The sequence below is a fragment of the Oreochromis niloticus genome, linkage group LG18 (assembly GCF_001858045.2).
Source record: "Oreochromis niloticus isolate F11D_XX linkage group LG18, O_niloticus_UMD_NMBU, whole genome shotgun sequence".
NCBI classification, from domain to species: Eukaryota; Metazoa; Chordata; class Actinopteri; order Cichliformes; family Cichlidae; genus Oreochromis; species Oreochromis niloticus.
The window spans coordinates 12186807-12204230 of NC_031982.2; the positions used below are offsets into that span (position 1 = coordinate 12186807).

Sequence of the window (17424 nt, forward strand, 5' to 3'; positions counted from 1 at the left end):
GATGCCAATGACCATATTTGAACTGTGTGTCTGCTGCAGACAGACTGCACACACTGACTGCAAACTGTAACTTGCACACAGTCAACACTCACTTCTCCCTCATCTTCAAGCTTGTGTGTGTTTGGTGTGTGTGCTCTGTGTTGTAGTTACACTGGATCACCACTATCAGGCAATGTAATACCTTGTCTGGTAGTGACAGTTGACTTTTCCTCACTCACAGGGAGCAAACTTCTCTCTCTCTCGCTCTCTCTTTCCAGCACTTTCTGGTTTCTTCTCCCTGACAATCTGCTCTGCTGACTGACAACATCCACTCTGGCCCTGTGGAGGAAACTACTTCACTTCTCTTTTGTGTTGTTCTCCTTCACTTGCTCTCAGCTCATCCGTGACTTGTATACCTTCGGGATAGCGGTTAGGTAGTTGGGCAGTCACACTTTATTGCTGCGCGCGTGTATGTGTGTGTGTGTTTGAGTGCGCGGGAGTCAGTCAGTATGCCATGTCGTCCCCTGGCTCGTCGTTTGTGCAGATAAAGCATGAGGACTTGCTCTTCTACGAGAACTGTGGTGGAGGCAGCTTTGGGAGCGTCTACAGAGCTCTCTGGATATCCCAGGACAAGGAAGTGGCTGTGAAGAAGCTTCTGAAGATCGACAAAGAGGTAAAGTGGAGACACGCACACACGTAGACCAATCACACACATAATTTACAGTAGTCATTAGGTATTTCCTCTCCTTCGTGGGACGTTACTACTCAAAACTTCAAAAACGGTTACTTTCCACTCAATACCCAGATTTGGAGCCAAAGCCCCCCCATTCCCCCACCTCCCCCTCTCTTGTTGTCTGCCATTGTACATGTGTTTATCTTAAACATACCGCTTCTCATGCCCCCTCCTCCTCCTCCTCCTCCCACTCTTTGTAGATATAGCAGTTTTATTTATGCCTGGACTCCCCTGTTCCTCCCATTGTATGTTAGGGTGAGGTGAGTAGTACCTCGAAGCTTAATTCACTTCAGTTCAGGCCTGGGTGTGAGTCTCCACAAGTATGAGGCGGGCTGCATGATTTCCTGCCATGTTAATGATCCCGGGCTGGTAGAGGCTAATGGGTCTGCGTCAGGAAACTGAAGTTGGGGCCTGTGGGTGCATTAATTCACAGTGTCAGATTTTATATAATATAAAAGCAAGTGCACACATACATTATAGAGAAATAAAAGGTGGTGTCACAAGTGGGCCAACTTCATAAGATTACACAGGGAAGAAATTTTGTCGGTTGAGCGACTTCTCTGACACACAAAAATACACAGAGGGTGGGCAGGCATGCATAAAACTGTCTGCATAGTTCATGTGTAAATACAAGTTGATGGATAATGTGAGAACTGCAGCTTCATGTGGAGCCTTCATGCATCGTTTTCCTGCAAGACTTTGCACAAACTGATAGCGTTGCAGCAATAGATGAGAATAAACACAGAATGATGAATTTCTCTTTGGAAAAAAAAAATATTTAGAGAGAAAATATTTCGCTCAATGCTCGATTGGAGTTTATGTGTAAATCCATTTCACTGTTAGTTTGTTATGTTGCTTGGCAAAAGTTACATATTCCACACATGCAAAGGTGATGATCTAGATGTTATTTCAGATTTATGGCCTGTTTACTGCTGCAGGGTGGAGGGTTTTTGTTTGGATAGCTTGTGGAATGGAATAAGTTCCGACCTAAGCTCAGGAATCCCGGAGAAGCAATCAGGATTAACTTTAAAACTGGTTTTAACATTTAGGGTTAGCCTAACACTCTGTGATTAATGATTATTAAAAGCTGTGCTCCTTTGTCAGTACTGTAAAACTTAATTAATGAAGGTGATCATACTTCTCTGCTTCTCTTTTTCTTGACCCCTCATCCAGGCTGAGATTCTCAGTGTACTGAGTCATAAGAACATCATTCAGTTTTATGGAGCCGTGCTGGAATCTCCCAACTATGGCATTGTCACAGGTCAGACTCGGATTGTGTGTATGTGTATGAGTGTGTTTTTGAAATTCATATACACTTTCAGATGTTTTTGTCAGTGTAGTTTAATGCTTAAATTTAGACGAGATGCACAAAATGAAATGTGTGTGACTATCCTTGGGGTTCAGGTGTAATATAAGTATGAAGTCATTATCAGGTCAAGGTCTGAGGTAAGTCGTAAAAGCTACAGAATACAGTCAGGGCACACTGTGCTGCCATCTAAAACTGCACGTGTATGCGTGTGTGTGTGTATATTGGTTTAATTGGTGTGTATTTGATCCGAGGCGGAGAAAGTTACACACGCGTTAACACATGCTCTGATGGCCGGCAAGTGTTTATGTGTGTATGTTGAAATATCAGAACATACTTTGAACACTGGTTATTGCGTTGATTCCTGGCAGGACATTTGTAACTGAGACCAGCATGTTTGGATGTGGTTGTAATCCCGGTTGGGTTTATATGGTATAGATAAAGCACTGAAACACCACCAGCAATGTTTCTTGATGCCTAATGCTTACTAATATATCAAAAGTAAAGTAGGTATCAGCACATTTTGATCTCTGTGTGCAGATGGTAACATTCAGGCATTTATTTCTATTTTCACAAAGTTACAAAGGCGTGTGCTCTACTTTCTGTCTTTGATCTGACATTAAGTAGCAAAATGGAAAAATTCTCACATATTTTGGATTTAACAGTCAGGGCAGGATGTGAAGGTTGAAGGCGTTTCCGATGATTTGAGGCAGCTTCTCACTGTGTATGATTTGTGCCCTGCTTAACAGTGGGCTGTAGTTCTCACAAATTGTAACATACAACTTCAAGTACCAAGTTTATTTCACTTGTTTAAATAGCAATGAATGGTTTTGAAGATGCTGTAATATACACTACTCTAGACTTTATTATTTAAAATAGTGGTTGTTGCTGATGAGATTAATGGAGGCTCTGTTTTACTGGTGCAGAGCTATAATTTTTCTTACTAATAACTCCTGTGCTTCCCTACGATTTTGTGTCAAAAATGGCTGCTGTGAAGAAGATCTGTCATTTGAATGGCTGGCTCTTTTCAAGATACTTTAACAAAAAAAAGGAAATAATTGATTATTTAACAAATAAAGAAATCAGTAAATAAATAAGCCAAGCACAGTGTGTGGCAGGTATTTAGGTATTAATTCATTTTTAAATACATTTATATATTTGACATTTGAGTGAGGAAGGTCTAGGCAGCCATTTCTGAGTTAAACCCCACGACACACTGTGAATGAGGCACACGGTTTTAGGATGAACTGGATTTAGATTTCTGTGGTGAATCTTTGTCCAGTCTACAATGATTCTGGGTCATTTTTAACTCTCAGTGATACCACAGTGTTTGTTTGAGTTTGGGAAGTGAAGAAGTGTTTGGATCTGGAAATAGTTAATGACGTCTGACTTAAGAGGCGGAAGGTTGCGGGCTGTCTCGATGTGATGTGTAGCTACATTTCTACGGAGGCGCACATCAGTTTATGGCATAGGTTACGTTGTTGGGTTTCAGAGGGATTTGTAGTTACAAAGTACCTACGGCATAGATTTAACACAGAATAACTCTGTGGCTCTCTAGCAGCTGCATGAAGCCATCATGTCAATATGGCCCAGAATCTCTAAGGAATTTTTATATGTTTTATGCTGAAGAATTAAGGCAGCTCTGAAGGCAAAAGGAGATCCAACGTGGTACTCGCAATGTAACTATTAAACTGAATGTTTGGCTAATTAGGGTGACAAAAAGAGAAACTAATTCATCCAATAATAAAATAGGATTTTTTATTGCTTTATGAAAAAAAAAAGTATACGTGTGTGTGTGTCATATAATTGTTTCTCAGGTCAAAGGTCAAACTCAGAGTGACATACTAATATAAAAACTGTCCTTTTTTATAAATTTTTTCCCTTTTAATCAGTATACTTGTTGACTCATTTTACATGATGCATTGGTACGCATGATTTTTCTTGTCGTTTGTCATAATGAAAATTGTTTGTGTCTGTCTGTGCTGTACTTGCAGAATATGCTAGCGCAGGGTCTCTGTATGAGTACCTCGCCAGTGAGCAGAGTGAAGAGATGGACATGAACCAGATCATGACATGGGCCATACAGATAGCCAAGGGTAATAAGGAAAAATAAAGATGATTCAAAACTGGATATGGATATAACAGGTTATATACGAGAGAAGATCTACAGTCTCTAACACACCCAATGATGTAATTTTAGAGATAAAAATTTTAAACATTTATTTTTATATAATTTTATAAACCATTTTAGTATTTTGCCATTATTTTAGCTGATTTTTTGCTGAAGATCTTGTCTCACACATACGTTTTAAGGTCAGTTCATTTAATAGATTTCTGCATTAACTGAAACTGATCAAAAACAAATGAAATTGAAACCCAAACATTGAGTATTGTTAGATAATTCCACAAAAACTAAATCAAAGTGCTGTAGTTTTTTTGTTTTGTTTCTTTTTAAAGAAGATACAACATTAATAATGATTGGTTTCCTCGTAGGGATGCATTACCTGCATGCAGAAGCTCCAGTCAAAGTGATTCACAGAGACCTCAAGTCCCGAAATGGTAACACATAATTTAAACCCCATTCTGATTAGTTTTTCTAACTTGCTTTTGGTACATGTGCCCAATCACGAGTCCTGAATGTCAGGTATTTTCAGTGTTGTGCACCATTAACCGGACTGTATAATGTGGTCTGTTTTTCAGTGGTAATGACAGCAGATAAAGTGCTTAAGGTTTGTACCTATAGTGTATTTATAAACAAAAAAAATGACACATATCTTGTGGAATTTTGTGCATCTTTTTAATAGCGTCTTTCTGTTGATATTTCAGATTTGTGACTTTGGAGCGTCTAAGTTTCTTTCCCATACCACCCATATGACAGTAGTGGGCACTTTTCCCTGGATGGCTCCAGAGGTCATTCAGAGCCTGCCTGTCTCTGAGACCTGTGACACCTACTCCTATGGTGTGGTGAGTTGGCAGTACTGTAGGAATATCAGTATTTTAAGATCAGGAATAAGTCTAAGAAGTAGCAGTCAGTGCTAGTGCTGTAATTTAGTGAATTACAAGTAGGAGTAGAAGTACCCCAGGGGGTACTTTTGCGGTAGTCATGGGGCATACTGACGGATGAGCGCTACTAATCCTAAGAAACAGAAATTGCAATTTAATTAAAGAAATGTGCAGACCAGAGCAGGTTTAAGCAGTAAAGTTAATAGTTAAGTGATAGTAATAAACCACCGAGAGGGACTCATAAATGATTAAACTAGATAAGTGGTTAAATAAGTATAAATAAGAGAATAAATAACTGAAATGCAGTACTATGCAAAAGCCTCAAACCAGTTCATTTCTTTCTTTCTTTGTTTTTGCTTGGAAAATGAGAAATGGGTGCAGTGATTTATTGATACAGTGTGTACAGGCAGAAACCGAGTTATAAAAAAGTCAATGTTTGGTATGGCCACATTTATTCTTCAACACAGCCTGAACTCTGTTAGGCAGCTCTTTTGTCATTTCTTTAAGTAGTCTTCAGGAATAGTTCTCCAGGCTTCTTCAAGGACATTCAAAGTTCTTCTTTGGTTGTTTCTGCCTTTTGTTCTGTTGCCTGTCAACATGATCCCACAAAGCTTGAATAATGTTGAGGTCCGGGCTCTTGGGAGGACAATCCATGACTGATAGTGTTTCACTGTGTGTTTTTCTATCCACCAGGTATGCTTTTATTGCATTGGCAGTATATTTGGGATCATTGTCATACTGAAAAATGAGACCGTTGCTAAGCAGACACTTTCCAGATGGTGTTGTGTGGTGGGTGAAAATCTGACTGTGCTTTTCTGCAGTTATAATTCCATCAGTTTTTACAAGGTCCCACTGGCTAAAATGCCCAAACCATGACAGAGACTTCACTGTGTGTTAAACATGTTTATACTCACTGTTGTACCTCTATGCTGACCGAATCTCTACATACAATTGGAACCCAAAATATCAAATGTGGATTAATCACTCCATAAGACCCAATTCCCATGTTTTTTTTATCCCAGTTCTTGTGTAATTTGGCATACCTTGGCCTTTTTTCACTGCTTCCTTTCCTTTACAATGTCTTTTTGACAGCCACTCTTCCACAGAGTCCATTTCTGAGGAGGAACAGCAGATGGATCAACTGAAGGGGCCAGATATACCTTTCAAATCCTGTTTCAGGGCTTTGCTGGATTTAACTTTTTTTTAAGGACATGACTTTTAGATACTATTCATCTGCTGTAGATAGTATACAGTAGTACTTGTCCAGTATTGCAACATGTTTGTTTTTTTTAAAGGATAGATGTATACTATACCGAGATATGGCAAGTTTCTGGCTAATAGCTCTTTGGGAGTCAAATATTTCATGTCTGTCAAATTGTATTTTCTTTGCTATTTTTGATAGACTCAATTTAATCTAATTTCTTTAGTTATGTGTTTTTTTTGTGACAGGGTGCTAGTAACAAAGACACTGAAGATACTATTTAAAATTGGTTCTTTGCCCTGTTGTTATGTGTACTGGTTCATCCCTTGAGTTTGATACCTTTTTTACGAGTGATTCATAGGTCAGCATTAAGAGGCTTAACCAACCAACCAAAAAAATGTATCTGAGAACGATCAGGTACAAGGAATGGACTGAAAATTAATGAAAAGGGAAAAGTTGGCAAAGAAAAACTCTGAAAGAACTTTAGACAGCCTGAAGAACTATTGCTCCAAAATTACATGAAAGCCTGACTTTATGGGTGGCTCGAGACTTTTGCACAGTACTAACTTAAAGCATGGTTATAAAGTTATAACATTTGCAGCTGTTAGCTAGTAGTATGGATAAAAGATTGGGATGTCCTCTTAAACAATGAGTCACGGTTAAATTGAGTAGTAGCTAAGACGTTTGGGTGAACGGTAACATGATAAAGTTGCAAATAATCTGGTGATAACATAAAAATTTCTGGCAAATGCAAAGGTCAGATTAAAATAATGCAGAAAAAACTGTAAAACTTAAGTAGAGCACAGTGGCCTGAACACTAACAGTTTTTATACTCTTTCCAATAGTTTCTCACCTCACGTATCAACAGTACTGAGGCCATGTTGTTGTCGCTAGTGACTGTATGCTGTTTCTTTGCATTAAGCGAACCAACACAGTCTGTTCTGTGGCCAGGTGCTATGGGAGATGCTGACTCGGGAGGTTCCATTCAAAGGTTTCGAAGGGCTGCAGGTCGCATGGCTGGTGGTGGAAAAGCAAGAGGTAACCTGCACATAGACTTCGTACATACATGCGCACTTTTTTTGAACATACTGAAAGCATTTAGACCCACCAGAGTTTGAAGCAACTGGAGGCACAATGTGATGCTCTCATGGTTTCCACTGTGAGCTGGTGAGGCTAAGGCAGAGTATTTTTAGGCCTGATGTCAGTTCTCTGCTCTTGTAAGGCCTGGATACACAGCAGTGGAGCTTGGCCAGACTCCCCCTGGTTAAAGCCTTTACGAGCGAGAGAGGCAGACAGAGTAAAAGAGAGAGAGAGGGGGGAAAAGAAGAGAAGTTTGCAGTGATAGGAGGGTCGATTCTTTGGGTTTATGAGTGGTAGGGGATGATGGTTACGCTGCATCTGTGTTTCAGTTACTAAAGTGACCGAATCCCCTGTAAGAGAAACACACACCCCCACACACATGCACACATACACACACACACACACACACACACACACACTCAACAAAACAACACAGAGAACATGATTCCTTCGTAGCTGCTGGCTCGTCTCCAAATACTCTCCCTAAATAACTCTCTCTCTTCCTCTTTCCCAGTCTCCGTCTGATTTTCCCTTTCCATTGCTACACCTCTCTTCCTGACCCTTCAGTTCACCCTCTCTCCACTCTGAGTTGGTGATATTTTAGGATTAATCCCCAGGGAAACTGTTTCCATTTACCGCATTGTACTATGGAGATGTCTGGGCCTATGATGTTCAAAGGGATTGGTTTTGTAACTGCAGTTTACACAGTACAAAAGAAAGATATACATGGACCCCCCCTCCCCCTACATTTAGCTCATAAACACTGTGATGGATTGTAATTTGCTGAAACTTGGAATTATAAACCTAATATTGTGAACCTATAAACTAGTTTCTTCTGAGATTAGTCCTAATTTCAAAGGACATGAACATGTTTTTCCTTGGTCAGCTTTTCGGCTATTTCAATATAATGCACACAGTTTTCTGCTAAAGTTAAGACATCTCTGTTCACTCATTACTCATTTCAGTTCTGTTGAAAATTTCAGTATAAGGGTGAAAGGTTTGGCACAGTCTCTTCCCCCAAGCACTTAGTTCTGGATCTTGATATATTCTTTACTTAAACGATTTCTAATCTCTCAGCGTATAATATGGAGAAACGAGCGACACCATTTAACACATAGTAACCAAATGACAGGATTCTAAATTAAATTCTATAGCCACCAGAGCTGGTGAAGTTTGTTAAAGTTACTCCAAATCTGTGTCATCCACATAAATGTTAAAAGAAATATTTTCTGCGTTTTCTGAATAATGCTACTCGACAGGAAACTGTGCAGAAAACTGGAGCAGTAAAAGTATATAAGAGATTGAGGTTACACTTTAGTCTGTTACCTAGTGGGATTTTTCTAAAATGCCGTTTTCTGGTTTTCAGAAGAGGCAGGACTATTGCACATTTGAAGGAAGGGTGAACAATGCTGGTTACCATGGAGTTAGTAAAGGCTGGGGGCTAATGGTCCCCAGAGTTTACTTTATTATGTCAAAGGAGCAGGTGGAGGTCTTTAAAGAGGAATAATACAGTAAAGTTTTGGCAGAGTGTTGGAGTAAAAAGAATCAGGAACCGAGGTAAGATCCGCAAAGTCTCTGGTGTTTGAAAGCTATTTTTCTGACTTGATTTAGAATGAAATGTAATGTCAATGCTGATATCACCTCAGATCACACAGATCAGATCAGCTTTTGGTTAAATGCTGTGCATTTCTACTTAGCAAATAGAAGCATCCTCACATGCTGCTATTACCATGCATTGTCATTACGGGGAAGGCATCAAATTGCAAAGCTCCATCCTTTTGTACATGCTCACAGAGCCAAATATAAGGCTGCAGACTCTCATTCTGAAGTTGTTGAAGTAGTCAAACGGGTTGGCTGCTTGGGAAACACATTAAATTGTGTTTGTCTAGTTTTTAAAAATTCAAGGTGTAGTTTATATCCAAAAAGTGTTTTTGCACAACATTATGATAAAAAATGTGATCACTTCATTATTTTCCTCTATTATACAACTGTAAAGTTTCATGATAATTAGTGTAAAAAATCTTGAGTTTGGGCCAAAAGTGTGTGTTTTGCAGTCACTTTGACCTGATCACCAGATTCTAATCAGCTCAAACTTGAATGGATGGTTGACTAAATGAAAACACTCTGGTGAGTTAAGAAAAAAAAAGGGGGTGGTTTCATTTGTATAGTAATTATTTTTTATATGTGCCTGTGTTATTGTGTCTGGCTATCCAGAGGCTGACCATTCCCACCAGCTGTCCAGCAAGTTTTGCAGAGCTGATGAGAAAATGTTGGCAAGCAGACCCAAAGGTAAGCTAAACTGACTCAGGGCACAGTGATTAATGTGCGGAAAAAAAGTTTCATATAGCGCACTGAATGCTTTCAAAGATACACGATCATATCCTGTGTGTACAAATGTATTTACAGGAGCGTCCACAGTTTAAGCAGGTGCTGGCAACCCTGGAGACCATGGCTAACGATAGCAGGCTACCGGACCAGTGTAACTCCTTCCTACACAACAAGGACCAGTGGAGGTACACACACAAAAAACACAGTCTTGTAGACATCCAAAAGAAGAGTGTAACTGCACTGTGTCAGAGGGATCTCCTGACGTTTTTAAGTGTATGCTATAAAGTGTTGTTCTCTTATGAGGCTGACAAATAGACTCTCTTGAATGCGTGTGCACACGGTAGATCCCAAATCCACACACGTACCAGCATGTACGCTCGCTCACATACATGTATACATACACAACTCTGTGGACTCTGAAGCTCAAGGGAGAAGCTGAATGTGTGACCCTGTACTCTACTTCAGTCTATATTAAGCTCACTGGAAAGTAGCCATGGAAGAGATTCCTCTACTCCTCCACTCTGCCCTCACTCCAACATGGGGAGAAAGAGACAACGGGTGGGGTTGGAGGTGGTGTGGGGTGGTTGAGGAGAAATCAAACTGAAGAGTTGAAGAGGAGGAGGAGGAGCAGAGGTTCAGGGAGGAACAGAAATGTATTGTGTGAGTGTGAAATCTAAAACACTGAGCGAGACACAAACAGCAAGGATAGAGGAAAACAAGAGTGGACAGATGAGGGGAGGTTGGGGGAGCAGGGGAAAGGGAGAGAGGGGTGGCCAATGGAACAGCAGGAGGAGAGAAGGTGCAAAATTCTGTGCATATTTAACATGAGTACAGGAAGGCAATCAATTCTGAGTGAAGTTTTAGGTATGGGTGGAAAAACTTGGACAAGCAGGGAGGAGAGAGCGAGTGAAGGAGGTGAAGGGGTGGGATGAATGAAAGGGGAAGTATGGAAGGAATACAGGAGGAGGTATGACTCTGCACATGTCTATATTTAGTTGCCGTGAGAGATGATTGTGTTTGTGAATGCAGGCTCATCGACAGCCAATCCAATAGTGACCTCTTGTGGCAGTGGAGAGTACTGCATCAAAAGACGACTATAAAACAATGTTGTCTTCTGCTGTATAAAGTTAACTACTCACAACTGCAAACTACTTCCTCGAGAACATAAAAATATTTTAATGTTATAAAAAATGAAAGTATCAAGTGAATGTAAAATAAAATTCATGAAAGAAATGAAAATGAATTGTAGTTTCCAGTGAGTATGCCTCAGAGGTCATTGCAAAATTCAAAAAATGTTGAATTTAATTCAAAGGTAAACTTTCAAATTTTGTATATTCAATATACATAAAGTGAAAAATGTCTTGTAGCTTATGAAAATCACAAATCTGGTATCTGAAATTATTAAAATATTAATTATAATGTTTACGATACAGAAATTACCAGCTTTTGAATAATATGCTTATTTATGCCCTCAGTATTTTGCATCAGTGTGGCTTAGCACAGATTCAATCAAGTGTTGGCTCTGCTGTGGTGTTATTGAGGCCCAGGTTGCTGTTTGTATTTTTGGGTCTGGTGTTTCTTGCCTTCCTTTTTTCAATATTCCAGGTGCTTGATGAGGTTCAGGCCAGACAAGTTGGCCGGTCACAAACAATAACAGTAATAATAACACCGTAATAACACGCTCAGCAAACCATTCAGTCGTAGTTTTGGCACTATGGCTGGGTGCTGCTAGAGGTCCTTCTGCAAACCAACCTCTGTCTCCATAAAGTTTGCCAGCAGGTGGACGAATGAACTGCTCTAAAATCTCTTTCTGACTGTCTCATGTTGACTTTGGATGTAATATAACATGGTGACAGGAAACCAAACAACGTCACCGACACCAGCAGATGACATGGCGCCCCAAATCAGACTACTTCGAACACCTCGGATTCTTGGCTCCTCTCTGCTCTTCTGACAGACTCTAGGAACATGATGTCCAACTAAAATGCAAAATTGAATTTCATCTGAAAAGAGGACTTTCACCGAGTTCTTTTTGTCCTTAGCTCAGTTAAGACTCTTTTGGTGTTGTCTCTGCTTTCCTGCAGACCTCTGTGCGTGGTGGCTTTGGATGCACAGAAACCAGGATCAGTCCACTCACTCTGAATCTTTCTTAACTTTTTGATAATTTTTTAAAGGGTGCGATCATTTGTGCTGCATTTGCACCTTTTCCTACTACAATGTTCCCTTCCAGTCAGCATCCCATTAATAAGCTTTGATACAATACTCTGAAAGGCCAGCCTTTTCAGCAAAGGCCTTCTTATCCTCTTTGTGGAAAGTGTCAGTGACCGTCATACGAACAACTGCCAAGTCAGCAGTCATCTCCATGATTGTAGTTGTGTGTACTGAACTAGATCGATAGTTGGTATAGCAATTTACTTAAAATGAAAGCATTCAAATAATCTGCGGTACTGGATTTCTGATTTTCATGAGCTATAAGTCATGAACATCAATATTAAAACAAAAAGATTTGAAATAATTCACTTTATGTGTGTTGAATATATGATATATGACATAAATTAAAAATAAAATGAACTTTTTCATTATATATAGTTTATTTAGATGCACTAGTAGCTGTTTTTAGCAGACTACATATTAATTATTATATTCTCATTCTGAATATAGTCATTTCTCCTTTAAAATCTGGAGTTAATCACTGACCACTAATGTTTTCATATGTACAAATACTTTAGGTGTGAAATTGAGTCAACATTAGAGCGCCTCCGGAAGCTAGAGAGGGAACTTTACTCCAAGGAGAAGGAGCTAGAGGAGAGAGAGAGGAGGCTCAGACTGTGGGAAGAGAGGCTAATGGAGAGGTCCAACATGACTCCTAGCCCCACCTCCCTACTCATGGAGCGCTCAAACATCTCACCGGTACGCAAAACTTGCCTGTATATCATTTATCTCAAACTGCCATAAACAAAAATTAACTGATACCTTTTTCATAATCTTGCCCTTGTCTCTATCAGTTCTTCACACCGATGTCCATCAGCTCCTCGGGCTCGTTCTTCCGCTCACACTCTCAGGACTCCAATAGCGCTGGGGTCAGCAGTGCTGGTGTCAGCTCTCTCCTTCGCACACTCAGCAACGGAGACACAGAGAGGGGGAGCAGTGCGGTGCTGGAGAGAGGGATGGGCTCGCTCGACAGCACGAGGCTGCACGCCATGTTCCGAGGGTTGCAGGGGAGGTTAGGGGAGGAGGAAGAGGAAGAGGAGGGTACCCTAGAGGAGAAAAGCTGGGGACAGAGAGACAGAGATGACAGTGGGAGTCTGGAGGGAGGAAGGGTGCAGGTGACACTCAGGAGCTTCCCCGGTGGTGTAGTGGAGAGGGAGGAGAGGACATGGGAGGAAGGGGACAGGGAGAGGGGAGGAATGCAAAGAAGCAGGGTGACTACTATTGTCCGAGGGTACTCGGGGGGATTTGGGGAGGCGGAAGGAGAGAGGGATAGAGAGGGAGGGTGGGAGATAGAAAAACTCGGCGACACGCTAGAAGAGAGAGGGATGGAGGGTGGTCTCGAAGGAGGGAGGCTCCCAACCATGTTCAAAGGTCTCCATGGGAGCATGGGGGGCTTTGGGGACATGCTGTCTTTAGATATGGATGAGATGGGGGAGATGGAGAGACTGGGTGACATGGACATGAACATGGGCGACCTGGGAGTGATGAAAGTCATTGGGCACGGCGTCAGAAGTGAGCTGGGGGTCAGGGGTCGCAGGAGTGACATGGGAGTTGTAGTCCAGGGAGTGAGAGGAGACGTCAGCGAGGCCATCAGCCAAAAGATCAGGGGTGAAGTGGGTGTCGTCGGTCACTCTGGGGTGCAGGTGAGCATGCGGGCATCGTCTAATCAGAACTCTGTTAAGAGCTGCAGCGTGCGGCACGGAACCAAGATCAACATGGCTACCGCAGCCATGGACATGATGGAGCTCGACTGGTCCGACAGTGATTAGATGACACCTTAGCAGAAACACGCACAGAAAACACACACAGAAATACACACCGAGGCCAAACTAGAAAGATTTTGACTTGTAAGCACATGCAGCATCTGAGCTACAGTATGTGCGATCTCCTGTTAAAAAAGAGCTGGTATACACACATTTTTTGTTAATTTGTTTTTTAATTAAATGGACAAATACTACACCCATGTGTACTGTGAAGTGGGAAGGAAGGAAAAGGCAGTTTGAGGTTGTACTGTCATGTTGTCAGATTGGCTTCACCTGTGTAATTTAATGTGCTATTAAAACTGATGCATAACATACTGTAAGAGGTACAAGTGTAACAAAATAAGACACTTGAACGCCGCTCTAATGAGGCAGCACTGTCTTTGTTTTCTTTTTTTCTTCTTCTCCTGCTTATAGAGTATCTTGTAGTTCATAGATATGATTTGTCCCAAACATGCTTTGACTTTCAGTTCTAACTGTGATCTAGTGTGTGAAGTATTGGCATTTTTCTCTGTACATTTTATCATTTTTCAATAAAAAGAAAAGAAATCTTATTACATTCCAGTCATTTTGCGCTACTAATAAGTTCAAAAGGGACATCAGGAGCACTGAGGACACACTGCATCTTCACTGAGAACTCTTACACTTTTTCACACACTGAGTAGAAGAGCCAATCCAGCCAGGACCCATTTGGCAGGTCGCTCCCTGGTTTTTAGACTGAAAGTCCAAACATACGTGGGTCCTCTGATCTTGGTCTTGTAGAGGGGACACTCGTAGATATTCCTGGTTTCCTGACGGTCATTGGGTACAGCTCGAACTGAGATAACAGGCATGGCTGGGGTCAGTTCCTTTAAACGAGCCTCAGTTATCACTCCGGTCTGAGTGTCCCATCTTGCACCTGTAGTCGGGCGTAGGTGAAGAAAAGAGAAGACTTGAAACACTTTTGGGGATTTTTATGGCCCCATTAACTCTCCTAGCTGCTGTTCAAGGCCATATCTGCTGCTCCTCCTGAGAAGTAAGTCTGTTTTTTGCAGAGTATCATGATGTTGCAGTGAAATTTTCACTTAAATATGTCAACTAATCATTATATGCTTATTCTATCTAGAAGTTATAAGCAAAAAAATGCTTTATAGAGTCCCGGTGATCTCTGATCATCAAATTCCAATCATTAATCCTTGAGCCCAAGTGAACGGTTTATGCTAAACTTAATGAAATTCCCTCAAGCTACTTTGAGATATTGTGACAACTGTCCCCAGTGCAAAGGCACATACACACAGTTAAATGTATGATTTTATTTGAACTAAAACAAAGACAAGGAGAATTATGCACAAAGAAGTGGCCTGTGGCTCTCCAAGCTGCACCACAATAAACAGAAAATAAGTGGCAGTGTTTCTACCTTCCATATAAAGTCCATACACATATGCACCCTCCCTGGCCGGTTGGTTGAACTCTTCTTTAAACTTCTTGGTCACATCCACGGTCAGATTCACTTTATCAAGAGGCCACTCATTCTTACGTGCCAGAGACTGCATCACAGCTGGAATGCAAGGACACGATGAAATAACTAAGAATTAGTTAGAAGTCAATGTATTAGTACAATTTTTCTATATGCTGTAAATGAATTTTACCAGTGAGGAAGGACTGTGGGTTGAACAGCCCAGATAGCCAGACAACACTGGGCAGAGACAGGTCCTGAGTCCAGCTGTCAAGTTCTTTGCAACGCTGCATCACGTCGTTATACCTGACATCAAATGAATAGACAGAGACAGCTGTTTGGATGATGTCAGTCATGTGGAAACTATATAGGGCACTGTAACTCGACTCTTCACTATACGAAATGTATAACAGTACAATACCTTGGCTTATTTAATTCCCTTGTACACTATGCAAAATTGCATCAGCTGAAATTAAATGCAGAGTCTTATATAAGATTTGGGAAATCCATCCCCTGGAGAAAGAAAAACACACCATATTGCCAGGCTGTAAGTTGAGGGGTAGGCAAGCTTGGTCCAGGTATCTGGGACGTTGTCAAAGAACAAGGCTGCCTGTAGCTTCTCCATCTCAGAGGACATGGCCAGTTCACCCTTTGAGAGAGCAACAGTATAACTGCACAGGTCAGAATTTATGCATGTAGTAATTTAACATCAGTGAGACATTAACACGTGACCTCTAAAGCAGCAGTGTAAATACTGTCAGAAACTCATCTGAACACATTTTTGCATGAAGAGTAAAAGCTTCTTTGATTTCTCCTGATGCAGGCTTCTTTTCATCCTTACATCATTTGTTTGACACACACTCTGCTGTGCTGACAGTCTGTGCTGTGATGCCTTCTGTGTTTATATATTATCCAGACTAGTTTTCTACTTCTACTGTAAATACCCATTCAAACACACAAAGGTGTCAAGCATACCTTGAGTCCAAGGTCAAGCTCCTTCAGCGAGCGGCGTATCTCATAAATGAGTGTGTTCATGCGCTCACATTCCTGGAAGCACACCAGGATGTATGGCGATCGTTCAGCTGTCTTGGAAGTGATGTCGGACATGTTGTACTCCTCTGGCAGCTTTTCCAGAACTTCATCTAAAATTGATTTCACCTGGATGTGTGTGGAGCAAATATATAGTCAGTCCAAGATGTTGGATTTACTAGTTTGCTCATTTGTATCTTGGTTCTCCTAGAATTAGAGAAGTTAACTGTGTTCCTACTGTGAATAATTTAAACATTAGATGAGTGAACGTATCTGTTTCTGTACTTTTTATCTGTTTTATGACTTCACTGGTCACTGGTTTTGATCTATAATTGTCTTTTTATACCTTCCAAGAAAAAACCCCCCCCTGTACATCTACCTTCTCTTCTAGTGTTTGTGAGGTTCCCTCTCCAATCACAACATCAGGGGACTGCAGCTCCAGCAGAGTGTGAAAAAGGTTATCTGATGTCACTGTCAGGAACTCAATTTCTGCATTGGGATGCAACCCATAGTGCACTGGGCTCTCATGGGGCAGCATCTCATCTATGAAATCATGGTAGCCCTAGAGATGCAGAGTAACACATTCATTTAATGAGCTGTACAGTCAGAAATATTTAGTACACAAACTGGCCTTTAATATTCATTTACATGACAATATTTTTTCAGGGTTTAAGGTACAATAGTGCAAAGTAAACTTTAATAAAAAACTACTGGATTTAACTTACCTGATAATCCAGGTTGGAGGGAATGACAAACCCCGGTGCCAATGCAAGCTTCCGGTCAAACTAGGAGACACAAAACAGAGAAAAGTATTGTTAGCTGTAGGACTCACATACTGTACAAAACATAAAATTATTCCAAACCCAGACGGCAAAATTCCCTCGGTCTGGTGCAACTGGTTGCCAGGAACTCATGCCAGTATTTTTTAGCTTTTATGGACAGTCTATAGTAAAAAAAAGTAGTCAATCTGCTCTAACTGGAGCTGATTTTCATCCCAAAATGGCCCAAGTCTGCACAAGAAGAGCAGTTAAATTTGGCTACCATATAATGCCTGCGGAGAAGCCTGTTCTTTTTCTGCAGAACACAGCCAGGTTTGCTGGCACACTACGTCCGTGTTTTCTTTTACTGTCACACACACAAACCTGGTTGGGCTGCATGTATTCTTCCAAATAAGTTCTGCAGAGGCGTCTGTCCCAGTCATCAGTGATGTGTCCTCCATACATGATTTCCCCAAACAAATACCTCAGGTCCTCCCATGGCACCTGTGTCATCATAATTATAAAAATCACTGCCAAGGCAATCACAACCCTAATTGTCCTGTGGCACCGTCACTCGCAGCGCCACTGACAACCTCATACA

General features: G+C 41.0%; 2 protein-coding genes across 3 annotated transcripts in view; one reads left to right on the plus strand and one right to left on the minus strand.

The window, feature by feature from the left end:
* The first annotated feature begins 96 nt into the window (after positions 1-96).
* LOC100712512 (mitogen-activated protein kinase kinase kinase 7) lies at positions 97-14155 on the plus strand. The gene is made up of 11 exons (XM_005476118.4): positions 97-652; positions 1886-1973; positions 4013-4114; positions 4512-4577; positions 4719-4747; positions 4845-4982; positions 7174-7260; positions 9517-9591; positions 9709-9815; positions 12360-12540; positions 12636-14155. Exons 1-11 carry the CDS (start codon positions 494-496, stop codon positions 13608-13610), a joined length of 2007 nt encoding a protein of 668 aa, XP_005476175.1. The 5' UTR covers positions 97-493; the 3' UTR covers positions 13611-14155.
* Positions 14156-14218: 63 nt separating this feature from the next.
* Positions 14219-17424, minus strand: part of dnah9l (dynein, axonemal, heavy polypeptide 9 like) — a 36576-nt gene continuing 33370 nt past the window's right edge. For both annotated transcript variants that reach the window (XM_013270477.3, XM_025900600.1), the window contains 8 exons: positions 17208-17327; positions 16791-16850; positions 16445-16627; positions 16012-16194; positions 15570-15685; positions 15230-15342; positions 14998-15138; positions 14219-14499 (listed from right to left, as the gene is read on the minus strand). In XM_013270477.3, the coding sequence (XP_013125931.2) occupies positions 14252-14499; positions 14998-15138; positions 15230-15342; positions 15570-15685; positions 16012-16194; positions 16445-16627; positions 16791-16850; positions 17208-17327 (1164 nt within the window). In that variant the 3' untranslated portion in view covers positions 14219-14251. The remainder of the gene's footprint in view (positions 14500-14997; positions 15139-15229; positions 15343-15569; positions 15686-16011; positions 16195-16444; positions 16628-16790; positions 16851-17207; positions 17328-17424) is intronic.

Excerpts from the sequence above, each read along its gene's own strand:
- LOC100712512 (XM_005476118.4), top strand. The coding sequence starts at position 494 with ATGTCGTCCCCTGGCTCGTCGTTTGTGCAGATAAAGCATGAGGACTTG. Across the intron at positions 1,974-4,012 it reads CAACTATGGCATTGTCACAG|AATATGCTAGCGCAGGGTCT; the intron begins GTCAGACTCGGA and ends CTGTACTTGCAG. Across the intron at positions 7,261-9,516 it reads TGGTGGTGGAAAAGCAAGAG|AGGCTGACCATTCCCACCAG; the intron begins GTAACCTGCACA and ends CTGGCTATCCAG.